We start from the raw sequence: 16,810 nt of genomic DNA on the forward strand, positions 1-16,810 counted from the left end.
TTCTGGCAGTTCGGCGTTCTAAGCTCTTAGTTTTTGCAGTTTCCAAAAGTACAATGCAGTTTGGTAACAGGGTGCTCTGGTCCCACTCATTCCAACTTAGTTTCTGATATGAGGTGCACATTTGAGTTTCATTTCTAGTTTTATAGTTTGTACCTTAGTTTTAGTTCTGTATTTAGTTGTTATTTCAGTTTATATCATCACTTTCATTCATCTCTCTAGCTTAGTTCATCGTTATTGCACATTTAGCTCAGTTCCCTTTCATAGTAGTGAAGGAATAGGAACCCTAAAATTATTCTTTGACTCTCTTTCACAATAATTAGTCAAATTGAATCACTTCCTTAGGATCTTCCGTATTCCAATATGTGGAGGAAAGTGGGGTTAGGTCCTAAACCACCTGATCCCATTTTTCACCATCACACATGATAAATGATAGCTACTAAAATATTTACTCCTCATGAATCTTCCACTAAACGAATAACTATCGTAGTCATAATAGAAACTTTTCATAGTCCCAACATAGCATCTTATGACATTACTTCCCTAAAAAAATAGGAACTCCAAAGTGTGCACAAAATTCTTAGAAAATAGTCCAATCCATATCATGCACTCACATTCCATGTGGGATGGCACCTGACCAAAAGGTCTCACAAAGATGAGATGACATTAGCAAGTTAGAAACATAGGATATAACAATATATGCAACAATTAATTAAACAAATTAGGACTCTAAGATTGATGCACCTTAATCCCAACATTTTTTAAGCTAAGCTATAATCGATTACGACATAAATAATGACATCAAGAAGGGTTGTTATCAAAATAGTTGTTAGGAAATATATACTTAGCCAATTAAAAATTGTGTTAATATGTTCTCAACATGTGTGAAAAAGAAATTGTTCTAGATTTCTCTTATTCAATCTATTACATGTATTCAATAGTAGTACAATATGATGTAAACACTTTGTTGTGACCTGTACAGGACACATGTTTACTTTAATTTTTAGCTATTAATATACATAGATTAAACATATGAATTATTCTACTTGATTGTTTGATGAAAATATTATTATTTTGAGGAAGAATTCAATATTTAAGGGAGTTACAAATGAAACAAACTTTTTATTAGAACCAAATTTAATCATGGGTCGTCTTTCATATGAGGGATATGGGTAATCATTTAAACAAGAATGTTACAATTGTATCATGTGATGTATGGGTAATATCTTGAATTTAACTAAAGTTTCTTGATTTGAGTGGATGATCTTAATAGCTCTATGATGTATTTGCATGAAGTACTTTTAAAAATTATGATGCATTTCTATTCATAGTTACTTTTATTTTTAAGTAGTTCTCTTACATACAACATCATTTTCTCTTATAATTCTTTCCAACAATGTCTAATTATTAATGCTATTAATGCTATTATGAATGGTACATTTTCAAGGAATCACTTTGATATAATAATTTTTCCCACATAATAATTGATTAACTTCATATGCATAATTATTTTGTTTGTTGTATCTTGAGACTTGTGCCAAGACATAGCCCTCAAATAATCATTCAATCATTGTATGTGAATATTTATTAGTTGTACAATTGCACTTTTATATACTTTCATACTTCTAGTTTTATACTCTAGAGTAGTCACTTGAACACTCCAATCGAATTTATAAATGTTGATTTTTAATTGTATATTTTCTTAAGAATTCAAATAATATAATAAATAGTAATCCATCTATTAAAGATATTATTCAAGAAAAAGGTTCATCCCCAAGTCCATCTTATTTATGCATCTTAAGGACTACATGCACTAACTAGCCTTTTTACATTTAGGCAATGATGATGCATTCATAGATTCTAATTTTAAAATTGGGTTTCTTTCAAAGAAATTTGTTGGCTTTAACTCAAATCCTTCTGATAGTGTTGGCATCACTGGAAAATCCTCTTGATATGGAATATGGTGGATACCCATAGTATACCACAACACTATGTCCTTGTTCTCAATATCTCAATTCCTATAAAAATAACAATCGCATCCAACATTAAACATATGTGTTAAAGAATTCAAAGTTACAAAATAACATAAGTATTGAAATCAATTATTTTCATACTAATAGATAAATAGTAGTCTATTTCAAAACATCAAATCTAATAATATTATAGATTGATCCTAGAATTTATTTAATTGATTTGATAAGAATAAAATATTATAACACTATTATTAATTTGGTACTCACTTGTTTGTCCACACTGCTAATGTGTCATCTTCATGACTTTGATCCATGTAATCTCCACCAGCCCATTGCTCAGTACGATTATATCGACTAACCCACACCTATACATAGTAGTTAGATCAAATGAGATCACCCACTTAAACAAATAAAAAGACATTAAAATAAAAATTAAAAATATAATTGAAAAGAACAATTTTATAAATTAAATACAAATATTTTATAATAATAGCCATAGAAAATTAGGTGGAATTTTCTCATGTCATAATCTACTTCACCTGGTTATTCGTAAAAGCTGCTCGTATTTGTGGATAGTCATCTAGTGATAGAAGACTTTTTGCAATTGATCCGGTAGCCAATCTGTATGCGATATCTTGACCAACTTTACTCTTTTTGTTGGGATTGATAACTAGTAGATCTGCTGGTTTTTTCAAATCAAATTGGATTTTAGCATCATCTTCTGTCTTGGCAACCATTTTTTCAACTGTCCAATAACTCTTTCTTGGAGATTTACCATTTGTGACATCCTTCCTCTTTATCATGGCTTTCACAAATGAATTTTCAATGCCATCCACATCCATATCCAAATAGAATGTGAGAAAATGATCATGGAATGTGCCAATTGTGTTCTCTGCTAGTAAATTTCCATATATATCTTCATTTGTTTTTTGAATTTGGTCAAGGTGTGTGTAGCTTGTGGCTTTATACTCGAGGATTCCTGAGAGTCCCACCTATATTTTATTTTTATGTTAAAATACAAACTGGGAAAAAAATATATGCATTATTAGTTAAGGTGAAGCAATGACATATTTTTAATGCACTTGTATTATATGACAATAAAATTATCCACTTGGACATCCTAGTAAAAAATCAGCACAAAAGTCTAATCTTTGATCCAATAATTGCAAACCCACATGAAACACAAGTTATTCCTAAAGTGATAAGGATGGATTAGTGTTGGTAACTTACATTGCCACGAATCGCTCCATTCTTCTTGAATTCCCAGTCAAGAATGTAATCATAATTTCCCACTGTGGCAACCATTCTCACCACTAATGTTACTTCTGGTCTTACTTCTGTTACCTATAAATCAACCAACAATATTAAAAAAAAGAAAACTATAGACAATTGAGTTGTTTGTTAAAATAAATGGGAACACTATATACTATCAAGTTGGAAGTTTATTAAAACAAATGGAGACACATGATCATAAGAAATGAAATGATTTGATCTATATATGGATCATTTATTGGATAATACCTACATTGAAATTGTGATTTTCATTGTAATATAAAAATATCAAAACAATAGTCTATGAACTAGATTTTAAGGAACATGTAGATCAATAAAAAGTTCTTATTTTCAAACAAAAATGATCTCAATCAAACTCTTGAAAAAAAAAGGAATTTTTAATTGATTTTAAAGAATTAATTTTTATTTTAATTAGCTTATTCTATGTTAATTAATTGAAAACTAGAACATGTCAAAGTACCAATAACATCTAATAATCTAAAATACCTATGAGCTTCATGGCACCCTGTTTCTCAATGTATGATGGTGAGAGTAACCCTAATACAAAGTTGAGCTCATTTATTGTAACATGTGTGAAATTTTGATATGCGGGGATAGATTAGATAGGTTATTGTCTAAGCTATGTTTACAAGCATAATAGAAAGGCAAGCACGTAAGAAACTACTAATAAACTGAATAAAATTATCAATATATAGAAAACTTACCACTAAGTCTGGAATCCCTGTTTCTGTATGCCTCCATGAAACATCTCCAGCATATCTTTCAAATATGCAGAAAACATTCTCCTTCACAACTGGTTTTCCATTAGCTCCTGCGTAGATTGCATCCATGTAATGTGCATGTCTTGGACAATCATTCAATGGCTGCAAAGAAACTGAGCTTAGCCCGAGACCAAATTCCCCATTATCAAAATAAGTTTTATAGTACCATTCCTCAGAAGGATCCATGTAAGGAACAAACAGCTCTGAAATAAAAGCCCTGTACATGACACTCCTGAATCTTCTCTTCTCTGGGTCATAAACATCTGCTGTAGAAATAACAGGCCCTGCTTTCAAATCAAACCCAACATGGAATTTCCAATTAGCCCACTCCACCATATGACCATGGACTTTGAAGCTCGGCCCCTCAGGCTGCTCAATTGAAATGGGGTTTGTTGTGGGCCCGAATGGAGGCTTCTGAGTTGATTCCCTGTAATCTGTTCCTTGGGCCTTTGGCATTGGGACTTTTATCCTATCTATATACCTAGTGATTTTCATCTGATCTAAATCTACCACTACTGTAACACCTTCAATGGGTCTGGCATATATGTTAACAGTTCCATTGGTATAAAAACACAGGACATTGATGACTCTCTTGCCTTGCTTCTTTTCCCCAAACCATCCTACAGAAAAAGTGCTGCAAACAACTGATTTCATATCTAGGCCTCTGGTTCTTATGGACTCTATGAATGGAGGATACTCCATGGGCAACTGAGAGGCTTTACCTTGCTCCTCTGATGTGAATATGGGGTACCCGAATCCCTGATAGACTTCATCATAGACAACTTCTTTTGATGTGATATCTACAAGAATCTGGTGGGTTTCTCCTGGGATTCTTGCAATCACAGTAGCTTTTCTAGGAGGTAGGGAAGATGACCCATATTTCCATTCATACACAGTCTCCTTCTCTGGTGCTTCCAGTGCCACATATTGGAAGCTTATGTTCTTGTGGAGACCTAGCTTAGACTTAAGGACTAGTTTACGAACATGGTTGATTTCAGAGGCTGACAGAGAATCCAGAGGACGTTTTTTAGCACCAGTAGACTGAGTAGAATAATACTTGATCTCATCTTTTCTCTACTCTCTCTCGAATATAATTTAGTTTTTTCTTGGCCAAGCTAATTAGATACTTTGGCCAAGGATCCAGAGGATTCTGTTAATGATATATAGGACTTGAATGGAGAGCCGTCTATGATAAGATTTAGGCTTGCAAGTTGAATTTTTGACTGTTCAATATTCAATATTTGAAATAAAATGAATGAAGACCTTATCAATAATAATAGAAATCTGACATTACAATTTAGCACGTTGCATAGGAAACCAGTAAAACACAAGTGGCAAAGCAAAAGCCAATGGAGTAACAGACCACAAATATAAGTCACTGTAATTGAGCAAGATGATAGAGATATAGCAGACCACAAACGTAAGTTACTGTAATTTTCTACTGTTCAATATTCAATAATTGAAACAAAATGAATGAAGACCTTATCAATAATAATAAAAATCTAACATTACAATATAGCATGTTGCATGGGAAACCAGTAAAATACAACTGGAAATGCAAAAGTCAATGGAGTAATTAACCAAGATGGTAGAGATATAGCAGACCACAAACATAAGTTACACATATTATTGTAATTGACCAAGAATGGTAGAGATATAGCAGAACACAAACACACTTCACCAAACAATATAGATATATGACAATTACAGCATTGACCAAAATGATATGGATGTAACAATGTCATTTAAGAACCAAAAACAATCAAAAAGTTCAGCAATCCACATTCTTGAATTCAATTTGAGAACTTTTAGAGGGCTATGAGATCCACATTCTCCAATTCACATTAAATGCAAACAATCTTATTTCCATTGTTTCATATATATATAAATAATTAAGGGTCATTATCAAATATGAGATTCACATTCTTCAATTCACATTTGCAAACTTTTCTGAGTACAAAAAAACCTATCTTCATTGTTTCACATATATAAATAGTTAAAGATTATTATAAAATAGAAGATGCATGTTTTGGAAACTTCTCTAGAGTGCAAACAACCCAATTTCCATTGTTTTCGATATAGAGATAGTTAAGAGTTATCATAAAATAGGAGATACATTTTGTAAAAGAATAAAATGTTTTTTACAAGATTTATGTATATAATTATACTGTTTAGAAGAGCTTTACAATGGCAGTAAATAGTAAAGTGCATAATAGCCTATGTTAATAATAAAAAATAGTATCACATTCTAGATTATTTAGATTGTGTAGATTTTATGTTAATTTTCTTATACCAACACGTCGAATAAAAATTGAAACATGATCTAATTCAAAAACAGAAAAATAAATATTATACTTCTGCAACTGCAACTTATTACAATTGTGCTTCTAAATTTAGTTTGTTTGCAGTTAATCATATGATAACATTTTTCTCCATTCAATTGCATTGTCCTTGCAATTGAATGACAGGCTTTAAAAGAATGGCAGTCATAACTATGAAGGAATGGTGTACAATAATGTGTGTTTATGGTTGTGTAAGGTCTGCTCCGTTGCCTGGGCACCCTTACAGTTGCAGGGTTTGGTGCGTGAGGAGGGAAAGAAAGGGTTTTGGGGTATTCTATTAAATTCTATATGTTTTAATGGCTAAATAATTAATGATCTTTTTTGAATGAAGATATTTATTGAAGTCTATGAGATTAGATAGTTTATGGGATTTAAATATGAGAACAAAACAAAGATCATTAAAGAATCAATCAATTAAATTTAGAAGCAAATTAAGAGCGACTAAAAATTATTGCTGATCAAGTTTTTTCTACTGTGAAATTTGATCAAGTAATGTGCTATCCTTTCAATTTATTCCTCCTCAAAGAAAGTATTTAGAACCTCAACTTTTAGAATTTCTGTATATTTACTTTGAATGTCCTAAAAAACTGTGCAGTGAAATGACTATTAAGAGCAAAAATAAGGACGCGTCTATTCTGGCTCCAAAAGTGACCTGTCATACCAACGACATGCATCAACATACATGTTCGAGACATGTATACCATGCCAATTTGGCGCAGTCGCCGGACCCACAGAAAATGACGTGGACTTGTCTTAGACTCACCAGTTTAAAACGTAGGGACCCACACGAAACTACGTGGACATGCCGGAGGACGGCGGATCCTAAGCCGTGGCTTGCAGTGGTGTGTTGTGCATAACACACACATTAAAAGCCATGAAAAACAAACAATTGGCAGCAACTGTAGATGACCACGTTCGGACAACAAAACGGCGGCAAAAAGAGGGCACAGGCTTCCAAAATGCGCAGGCTCCCTCCAAAATGGACAAAACCTCTCGTACATGTTAGTGACAGGTGGCTTAGTCCTTAGTCAATCGCAGCCGTTCATTGAAAAATCAACGATGTACAACGTACCACTAACACGCATGTTAGGCAAACCGTACTACACGTCCCTATACCTCCATTTTCAAAATACCTCGTGCCATTTTCTACCTCATGTGGAAAAAAAGAGGACTAATGGGACTAATGCAATTGCAGCCGTTCATTGAAAAATTGACGATGTACAATGCGCCACTAACATGCATGTTAGGTAAACTGTACTACATGTCCCTGTACCTCCGTTTCAAGATACCTCGTGCCATTTTCTGCCTCATGTGGAAAAAATGAGAACTAATGGGACTAATGCGCGATTAAAGCAAGTGTCCTCATTGTTGGGCATCCTCATTGTTGAAGTCTTCTGCTATTGTTGAAGGGAATGAAGGGCTTGAAGGAGGCAACGAGTTATAATTAAAGGGTAGCCTGCATTGTTGAAGGATGCTTCAATTTTTAAGGTTGTCAGGTATGTGGACAAGTCATTTTTTTTCTGTTTGTATATTCTGGGTTTCAATTCTTTGTTTTTTGTTTTTTATTTTTCTTTATATGCAGTGGGAAAATTTTCTTGTTTTGCTTTATATGTAGTGGGAAAATTTTCTTGTTTTGCTTTAGTGGGAAATTATTCTTGTTTTGCTTTAGTGGGAAATTATTCGTGTTAGGGTTAGATATCATGCGGGATGTGTGTTTGCTGGCTCCAAAAAGCCGTGGTAAAATGTGCGACAAACACGCGTGTTAGTCTCGTTGTACTACCATTTTGGAGCTAGAATAGACACGTCCGCCACATTAGGGTTAGAATTGGTGTTAGGTTGCCCATGTCTATTTGGTCTGTCATGTCTAGGCGAAGCTATTTGGACTTTCTTTTCGCTACAACCTTCACATTTGGCGACATTTTCACTATTGCGCTTTTCGGTATAAGTCTTACCGATAGCCTCATCGGTTATCGACAAGATAATTTTATGTTTTTGCCACTTATGTTCACTATACCGATGAGCCTTATCGGTATATGCTTCTCTGATATAACTGTCATTGACTTTATAGTTTAATCGACGAGAGTGATGCCGATAGGTCCGACCTTGGATTTCGATGCATTGTTATCAGTATATGATACACCAATCAACAACTAGTATTTGTTGCGTGTTTTTATCGGGGTTACTTATCCCAATAGTGTAACTTTCCATTATTTGTAATTTTTACTTCCATAATCAAGTAGGAACTTCTTCCATCCATAAGGGGGCGCCTTTTCTCATTATGCTTCTTGAGTTGTGCACTCGTCTATTCTAGCTCCAAAACCACAGTAAGGATTTAATAGAATAGCCGCATGCGTGTTAGTCGTGCAATAGCCGCGGCCATGCAGACTCCACCATACGGATTGACTAACACGCATGCTAGTCCTTCCATGATTAACAATTAAATATACCCAATTAGGTTGACAAGCTCGTAGATATAATACCACTCATTCTAAGACAACAATATACGTAAAATATATAGCAAAACACTAATATTCAAATTATTTTCAAATGATTCAAATCCATATGTAAAAATATCCATATAAATTTGTAGATAATTTTACACAAGTTTTTTGGTCTTCTTATTTTAATATAATTTACTATTTATTACATAAATATTCTACAATAACAAAAAAAGTTTGTTTTGGAGCTCTGGTCGAACGCGTCTATTTTGGCTCCAAAAAGTCAATACGAATTGACTAACACACGTGTTAGTCGCACGTGTGTGTATTATGGTTCGAAAATGAAGTACAGATTTACTAACACACGGGTAAGTATAGCGTTTTACACCGTCGATTTTGCAATTAACGGCTGCGATTGACTAACCTGTCGCTAACACGTTGTACGAAAGGTCCACTTTGAAGCGGGAGCACCTATTGTACAGCATGTTAGCGTTGTGTTAGTCAATCGCTGCCCATTGATTGCAAACTCGATGGTGTAAAACATGTGACTAATAGGCGTGTTAGTCATTGTGTACTACCATTTTGGAGCGGTCATGCGTGAAAGCGCATAACGCGCCTTATTAGTCGAAGAAAATTTTTATTAGCTATGTGCATCATATGAATCCAAGGTCTTCGTAGGATAGCATGATATGGATATGTGTAAGTGTACAAAAACATCCACAGACTATTGTGCAGAAAATTAGATTCTAGAATAACATGGAACATGTGGTAGATGAGCTTAGTTATTAGAAAGCACTAAAAAATTAAGGCATAGGTTGATAAAAATTCAAATAATTTATAGACATCATTGTTAGTCTGATAGATTTGCATGTCCATTTTGGAATCACAAGTATCTCGATTTCAAATATGGAGGCCAACTTTTCTTAAGAGACAAGCAAAACACAGGTTGCATTTTGGGGACGAATAAGTGATGATAGGTTGATGAACCTGTTTATCTATGAAGACACTGCATTCCTTTATGCGGTGAAGTTGATCCTTGGACTTGAGTATGTAGACAATGGATGGAAGTACAGAACGAATGCGGACATAGTGTCTCTATTTATGGCATGGTGTCTGGAGCTCTGACCTGTTCTTAAAGTCAGAGAAATCATGAACAAGTGTGTGAAGAAGGAATGGCTAGGCGGAATGGAAGCTTTATTAGGTTTGGTACGAGACATGGATGGCTTTCAAAGTGTGGACAAAGCGTGGATTCACGTGAGTGAATTCACTCCTCCCTTGCGACCACTCTTGCTCTGAAGCGTGACATTCACTAAAGAGGCCAGAAGAAGTGTAGCACAGGCTGGAATGTATGGTATTCTGGAATACCTTGAGATGGTCGATGTTTGGGAAGCGGGTGTGGAGATGGCAAAATGGGTACCTTGGTCAGAATATAGAGCACTTGTGCAATGAATAGTTCCTACACGCACAAAACGACGGGGTCGAACTTGTGGAAGAGGAACAACTAAGAAGGGTCATGTGCTGCAGTTCGGTGAAGGCTCCAATAGGGAGACAAAACTGAACCAAGTTAGGAACATGGAAGTGTTGGATGTGGAAGAGGGCACGGTCACTGTTTACATAGAGTAGCGAGATGGCACATACAACCTTTATTGAAGCAAGGACTGTGTTTGATTTTTTAAATGTTTTTGAATGTGTTATGTATGAACCGTTATGTATACCGGCTTTGATGGTCTAGCCAGCTAGTTGTGGAGGTTTATCTTTTACAATGTAAACATTTTCAAAATTAATATAAAATATAGCTTTACCGGACAAAAATAAAAATTGTTGACACCAACTGATACTCTTATCTTCCCTATTTTGAAATTGTTGTTAACATTTCATGATATATGGTAAAAAAACAAGTGTTTTTAATTGTATGTGCATGAAATTGTTCTATAACATCAAACTCAAGCATTTCAATATATATGACTACAAATTAGATTAAATTCTTGTAGCACAATTGAGTTTCTATTCTGGCTCGATAAGAAATTAGAAGATTTCAATATATATGTTGGAAAAAAACCATTAACCTTATCTTCCTCTTCTGTGCTCGGCTTTGTCTCCCACATCGGGTATCGGCATAACCCAAAACTCCTCTCACCGATGATTTGAGTTATCCCAATGACTTAGTATTTCTACCTTTCGGTATTGCCTCATCAAAGTAAGTTATGTTGATGATATCGTCTTTGCCGTCTAGCCCATCGAGTATCGGAGTAGTGTGGGATGACATTCGCCGATGACCCAGTTGGTCGCTGAGTCATGATGGGCAAAAGGACTTGCATATTCCCATCGCGGTCTCATGACCACCGTTGAATTTCCTTGGACCTGACCACAGTTTAAAGCGCTTTTTCCTCTTCACACTTTCTGAGCCCACCATTCAGTCGCTGATCCTCAAAGAGTAAAAGGACTCACAACTCTTCATTGCGGTCTAGCGACAATCGTCAAATTAAATCTTTACTGCTCAAACTTTAAGATCCCTTCATCACTTAACTGCCAGCATTGGATCTCTAGGCGACCCCACCACTAACGACTTGTCACCGAGTCGCGATGGGTATTAAACGTGCAACTTCCCATTTTGGTATAACGACTGTCATTGGATCAAAAAAGACCTACTTGACTTTTAAGAACCCGATGCATACATTAGGAAACCATACTTATACTTAGGAAAATTAAAGCGATCCAACTTAAAAGACAAAACCCGCCTAGACTTAAAACTCAAATGGCCCCTTTTCAACGACATAAAGACCCTTTCGGCTAAGTGGAGAAAAAGGTAATAGACAAACAGATTTTTCTTAGAGACAATAAGACATGAAGGATTTTTATCAAATGTTCTCAAAATTATTAAACCCAAAATTTATAATTCATGGACAGATTGTTGTAGCAGTGTGAATTGACTAACACATGTATTAGTTGCACGTTTTACACCATCGATTTTGCAATAAACGGTTGTGATTGACTAACCTGTCACTAACACGTTGTACGAAAGGTCCATTTTGGAGCTAGAATAGACGCAGCCCAACTATTCTGGCTCCATAACAAACCTTTCATACAACATGATTGTGACATGTTAGTCAATCCTAGCCATTTATCACAAAATTAACAGTTTAAAACATGCGACTAACACGCGTGTTAGTCAAACTGCTCGTGAACCTTTGCTCAGGTGAAGAGCAATACAAATTTGTAAACACACCTCAAACCTGCACCAAAAGAAATTACAAACACTTCTTGAGCAATAAAATAACATACACTAAACCACTATGAAAGAACAGTAGCAAGGTCAATCCATTTGGTATAGAGTACTGCTACAAAAATGACAAAATTACAAGGTAAAATCTGGAAATTGTCTTCAAAATCTATTCAAACTTTCTCACAAATGTTCCAACCTATGTAGAATCATTCTCAGAGCATTTTATATGCCATTTTGGTCATAATAAACTCTTCATCGATTTCCTAACCACCGATTTGCTAAAAAATTGCAAAGTTTCTCAAAAAGTTGCAAAAAGTTGTCCAGCAACAATGACAACTTTTGCTCAAATGTGCATTTTTGACTTTGGTGCATTTTTACTTATACTGAACCTCCTAGCATGACTTCCTAACATTAAAATGACATGCATAAATGCCTAATTAGGCTTACAGGTTGTTTTAGATCATAATGCAAATTTATGTCATTTTAGGCTTACAAGGGCTCATAGGCCAGATTTGAGAAAAGTAACAATCTAGGTGACAATCATCCTTCAAATGACTATCAAACACACATGTGGAGCTCTGAGTATTCCATTATTCAAACACCTAATCTAAAATATGGATCATCACCTCAAAATGTGGAAAATGCATATATAATGGTTAAAAGCTAGGTGCTCCTACACCAATGGGTGTCCAACTTACCTATTTCAAGAACTTTGGAGATTCAACATTATACATTATGATTGTAATTAAATGTTAGAATATTTAAACAACAATTTAGAGATAGACTCATTTAATAGTATTTGGAAACCCTGGTAAATAGTTTCCTAACACCTCACTTGGTATGATGAATCTCCTTAGCATGGTCTTAATTTCCCTATCTCTTCCATTTGGTGGAACAAGCTATTTTAGTATAAGGAACACCCTTTATGTCGGTGAATGTGGATCGAGCATGGGAGCTTCGTTTTAGCTAGAGGTAGGCCATACCCTAGTGGAAGGACAAACTAGAGACTTCTGTGTTTTTTCATGCGCTTTGGCAGATTGGTATCAAGTCGGTTAGATAAAGTACGTATGAGCATGGACTTGACAAGTTCTCATAATAGTAAAGATATGTTGTTCGGATGAACCTTGATTGGAATTCGGGCCTGTTTTGGTCTCTAGACTTCTCTAGAAAGTCGGGAACTTTATATAAGGAATGGTTCACATTGCAGTCTTAAGCCTAGAAGTATTGATCTGAACCAATGGTGCATGATTTTGGTCTCAGTTGCCTATGTAGAGAGGAATCGATTCAGGCCCAATGCAGTCAGCTATTTCAAGCAAACGATGTACTCTGGAATGCTATATGGTAGGTGGCTAATGGTATAATGGGTGCTAATAGACACTGGTGTGATGGGTTTGTTTATGAGGCTGTCATTTGCCCTATGGTTGACATATTCAATTCAAAGGAAGTGACCATACAGAGGATCGATGACTTTGTCTACCCGTCTGATGGATAGGTCGTGGCAAATGCCATTATAGAGTTGGATTCTGATTGTTGGGTTAACACCCTCAGCATCTATTTTAACCACACCAACTACATCTCCTCTGAATCGGAGGAGTCAAACAGTGAAGATGAGGAAATTTCCCAAAAAAGGGCAGCACAGGAGAGGAGGAAGAACTTCATCAAGGAGGCATGGGAGGTGTTTAGGGTAGGGGTGAGGAATGGGAATCTGGATATCTTCTGCAGACTACTCAACTCTAATGATAACTTCCTCTCAGCACCAGCCGCTATCAAAGTAATGGAGATTGGAGAGAACATGGTTGTCATACTCCAATACATTGGGAATTAGTTTTGTTTTTTATCTACAATTTCCTGTTTTGCCCATGTCACTTGAAACTACACTTCTATGACTCTATTGCAAACAATAGGAATAATTTTGTAAAATTAGCAGTAGCAATATTTTAGGTACTTACCCACTATGTTATAAAACAGCTTGTTATGGTAAATAGGAAAAAGTGTCAGTTGACACTATGTTAGAAATGGCTCACCATTGTAGGTACATGGAGCGCCTTTGATGATCATTTTGTAGCCAATATTTTTATGTTTAAAGATGTCATTTTCATCTACATGTACTGATGATGGATGGTGGACATTACAATTTGTAAAGAACCAATGCTTCTTATTTTTTAACACAATGTTTGTTAAGTATTGATGTAGTCAAATACAAGTTTTCTATCACATGAAGTATTGATCTATAGTTGTTAGTTTTTCCTTTTTTGTAGTTTAATATTGCTTCAATCTCTCTGTTAGCTTCAAATTGTTATGCAAAATCATTGTACCGAATCATCATATATGGATTTGACAGATTAGAAGCATTTACTCAACTCAAATCCTCCTATGATTTGCCTTGTGTGAACAACAATATGCCCGTTCTCTACATTTAATAATGGCGGGTTTAGGGTTTTTCAATTAGATTTTGTAATGGCTAATCGGCATAACTTTTTTGATAATTCAATTATTTGGCACCACCCGTCCTTCAGTCGGCATAGGTCTTACCGATCACTTTGCCTCCTAGCTAGGTTCTACTTTCACATTTATATCACCTTGGTGTAGGTCATTCCGATACACCCTCCTTTTATTCCTCCATGGTGTTATCAATGTTTTGGATGTTGTTGGAAGCTTTTCTTGGTATCCATAATTTTCCAAATTTTGGATTTCATCCCTTTGAAAATCTGAAAAAAAAAAACCTTTGTGTCGCACTATTTCCAAATCACTTCTATTTGCCTGTTGCTTTTTTCACTTAAGTGGAAGGATCACCATGTCATCGAAAGGGGCCATTTTGAGTTCTAGGTTTGGGCGGGTTTTAATTAAATTTGAAATGTTTCATAGTTTCCTAAAGTCCTAAGTATTTTCCTTTATGTATGCATCGAGTTCTTAAAGACCGAATAAGTATCTTTTGATCTAACAGTTGTCATGACACCACAATGGGAAGTTGTGTGTTGAATATTCATCGCAACCCAGTAACAAGCCACTACTGGTGGGGGCTGGTCAAACAGTTAATCCATACAGTTAATGGAGATAGCTAGCGGTAACGATTTAGTGGTGACGGCTAAGTAACGAAGGACCTTAATGGTGCGGGAGCACCTAGGACTTAGGCTCATAGTCCTTTCACAATTTTGGCTTGTACTGACCTTAGCCAAGTCAGGTTCCTAATAAGGACTCTAGGAGGGTCCAAGGTGTGTGTGTGATGTTTGATTTGAGTCAAGTGTAGGCTTACTTGAGTTAGTTTTCTTCCTAGGTTTGCACTTGGTGAATAGGTAGTAGTTGAGTAGTTGAAATGGCCTTCTTGATGGTAAAAAGTGGCATAACTTGGTGTGATAATTAAAGAGGTTTAGAATGGTCTTAGGATTTCTTAAAAAGTATTGATTAATGACTTATAATAGGTTGTTTAGGTTGGAAAAGCAAAATGTGGAAAGTTGTAAAAGTTGTCATGACAACTTTTGTCCTAAAGGAGATTAGTGGTGGAGTTAGGGAGAGAACAATTCCCTAGAATGCCTCCACACATGGGTAAAAATATTTAAACCTCCTATTGCATGGTTACCAAGGTTGGAAGTTTATTTTTGTATGATTGACAATCTTAAACTGCTCATTTTCGAACTGTTATCACTGTTTTTGGCTTATTTTGCATAAAATGTGAATGCTAATGAATTGAATCCATTGATCCAGTTTTGGATTGTAGTTCTTTAGTTTGTTCCAGTACTATTTGTTTCATTTCATGCTTTGTAGATAGGGCATTCTATTGTTTTCATTGTTTTGTTTCCAATCAGCCAGTTTTGGCTTGTAAATAGCAATTTCATGTAAAATGGTTGCCCCATAGAATCCCTCTGCGCTACCATCATGACTTGTTGGTAAATGGAAGGAAACCCATGGTAAAATGTAAATATGAAGGGAGGAGTTTTGGAAGTGAATATTGATATGGTTATCACCTTGTTCTAGGCGAGTCTAGGAGCAACCCGACTAGAGAAGACATGGTGAAAATTGAGTGCATAGTGCAAAGGTGAACACAAAACCTTAGCCAAATCATTTGGAGAGGTTCATGAGGTCCATATAGAGTTTCCAATACAAGCCTTGAAAAGACCTGTAGATGCCCATTTCACAAACTTGAACAGTCACTGTCGGTTAAGAGGCCTAGAAACCCTAGCAAACCCTCATTTTTGGGTTAGGGCACTGTACGACAAGTTGGGAAACCAAAACCACCAAAATCTCTTGGGGATAGGTGAATGCTTGAAGAAAAGTAAAACTCTTTGCAGGGTCTTTTGGACTGTAAAACCAAAAACCCTTGAAAACCGGATTTCAGAGGCCTAATAGGGGCTCATTCCTTGTAGCCCTATTTCTAGACAAAATGGTGAAATCGGTAAGAAAGATAGTGAATGCAAAACACAAATGGACCCAAATGGAATTAATTATATGGTAAATTCTACCTCCACACATTTGCAATGACTCACAACAATATGCGGGTGAAATTGACAAGTTGTTGTCAAGTTACCAAGATTGAGCATATGGGAAGCACTTTGAAATGGTAGGGTTCCTAGTCAAACACTTGTTACAAACACCTTGAGATTGGCAAAGAGAAAGCCCTAGAAGAGATTGAGAAGGACTTGGAGGTCTTTGAGAAAAGATAGACCTGGAGTGGTTGGTGGAATTGAGCAACACCAACTAGGTGAAGTGTGAGAAAGCTAGGCAAATCCCATCACTTAAGGATCGAACGGTTCTTGTTAGACTGCTATGAAGAGATGCTCATCCTTTA

The 16,810-nt window shown here is 35.7% G+C and overlaps 1 protein-coding gene across 1 annotated transcript; it reads right to left on the minus strand.

The window, feature by feature from the left end:
- Positions 1–1,774: 1,774 nt before the first annotated feature.
- LOC131053103 (primary amine oxidase-like) lies at positions 1,775–5,064 on the minus strand. The gene is made up of 5 exons (XM_057987711.2): positions 3,968–5,064; positions 3,201–3,314; positions 2,510–2,962; positions 2,238–2,335; positions 1,775–2,015 (listed from the first exon to the last, which is right to left on the minus strand). Exons 1-5 carry the CDS (start codon positions 4,724–4,726, stop codon positions 2,009–2,011), a joined length of 1,431 nt encoding a protein of 476 aa, XP_057843694.2. The 5' UTR covers positions 4,727–5,064; the 3' UTR covers positions 1,775–2,008.
- Between the last annotated feature and the right edge of the window lie 11,746 nt (positions 5,065–16,810).

Source organism: Cryptomeria japonica, chromosome 9 (assembly GCF_030272615.1).
Source record: "Cryptomeria japonica chromosome 9, Sugi_1.0, whole genome shotgun sequence".
Lineage (NCBI taxonomy): Eukaryota > Viridiplantae > Streptophyta > Pinopsida > Cupressales > Cupressaceae > Cryptomeria > Cryptomeria japonica.

What these genes read in the sequence shown, in the direction of transcription:
- LOC131053103 (XM_057987711.2), bottom strand. Translation starts at nt 4,726, where the DNA reads ATGGAGTATCCTCCATTCATAGAGTCCATAAGAACCAGAGGCCTAGAT. An exon ending in ATGGAGCGATTCGTGGCAAT is followed by an intron (nt 2,963 to 3,200) that starts GTAAGTTACCAA and finishes AATAAAATATAG; the next exon opens with GTGGGACTCTCAGGAATCCT. An exon ending in CAGCTTTTACGAATAACCAG is followed by an intron (nt 2,336 to 2,509) that starts GTGAAGTAGATT and finishes TACTATGTATAG; the next exon opens with GTGTGGGTTAGTCGATATAA.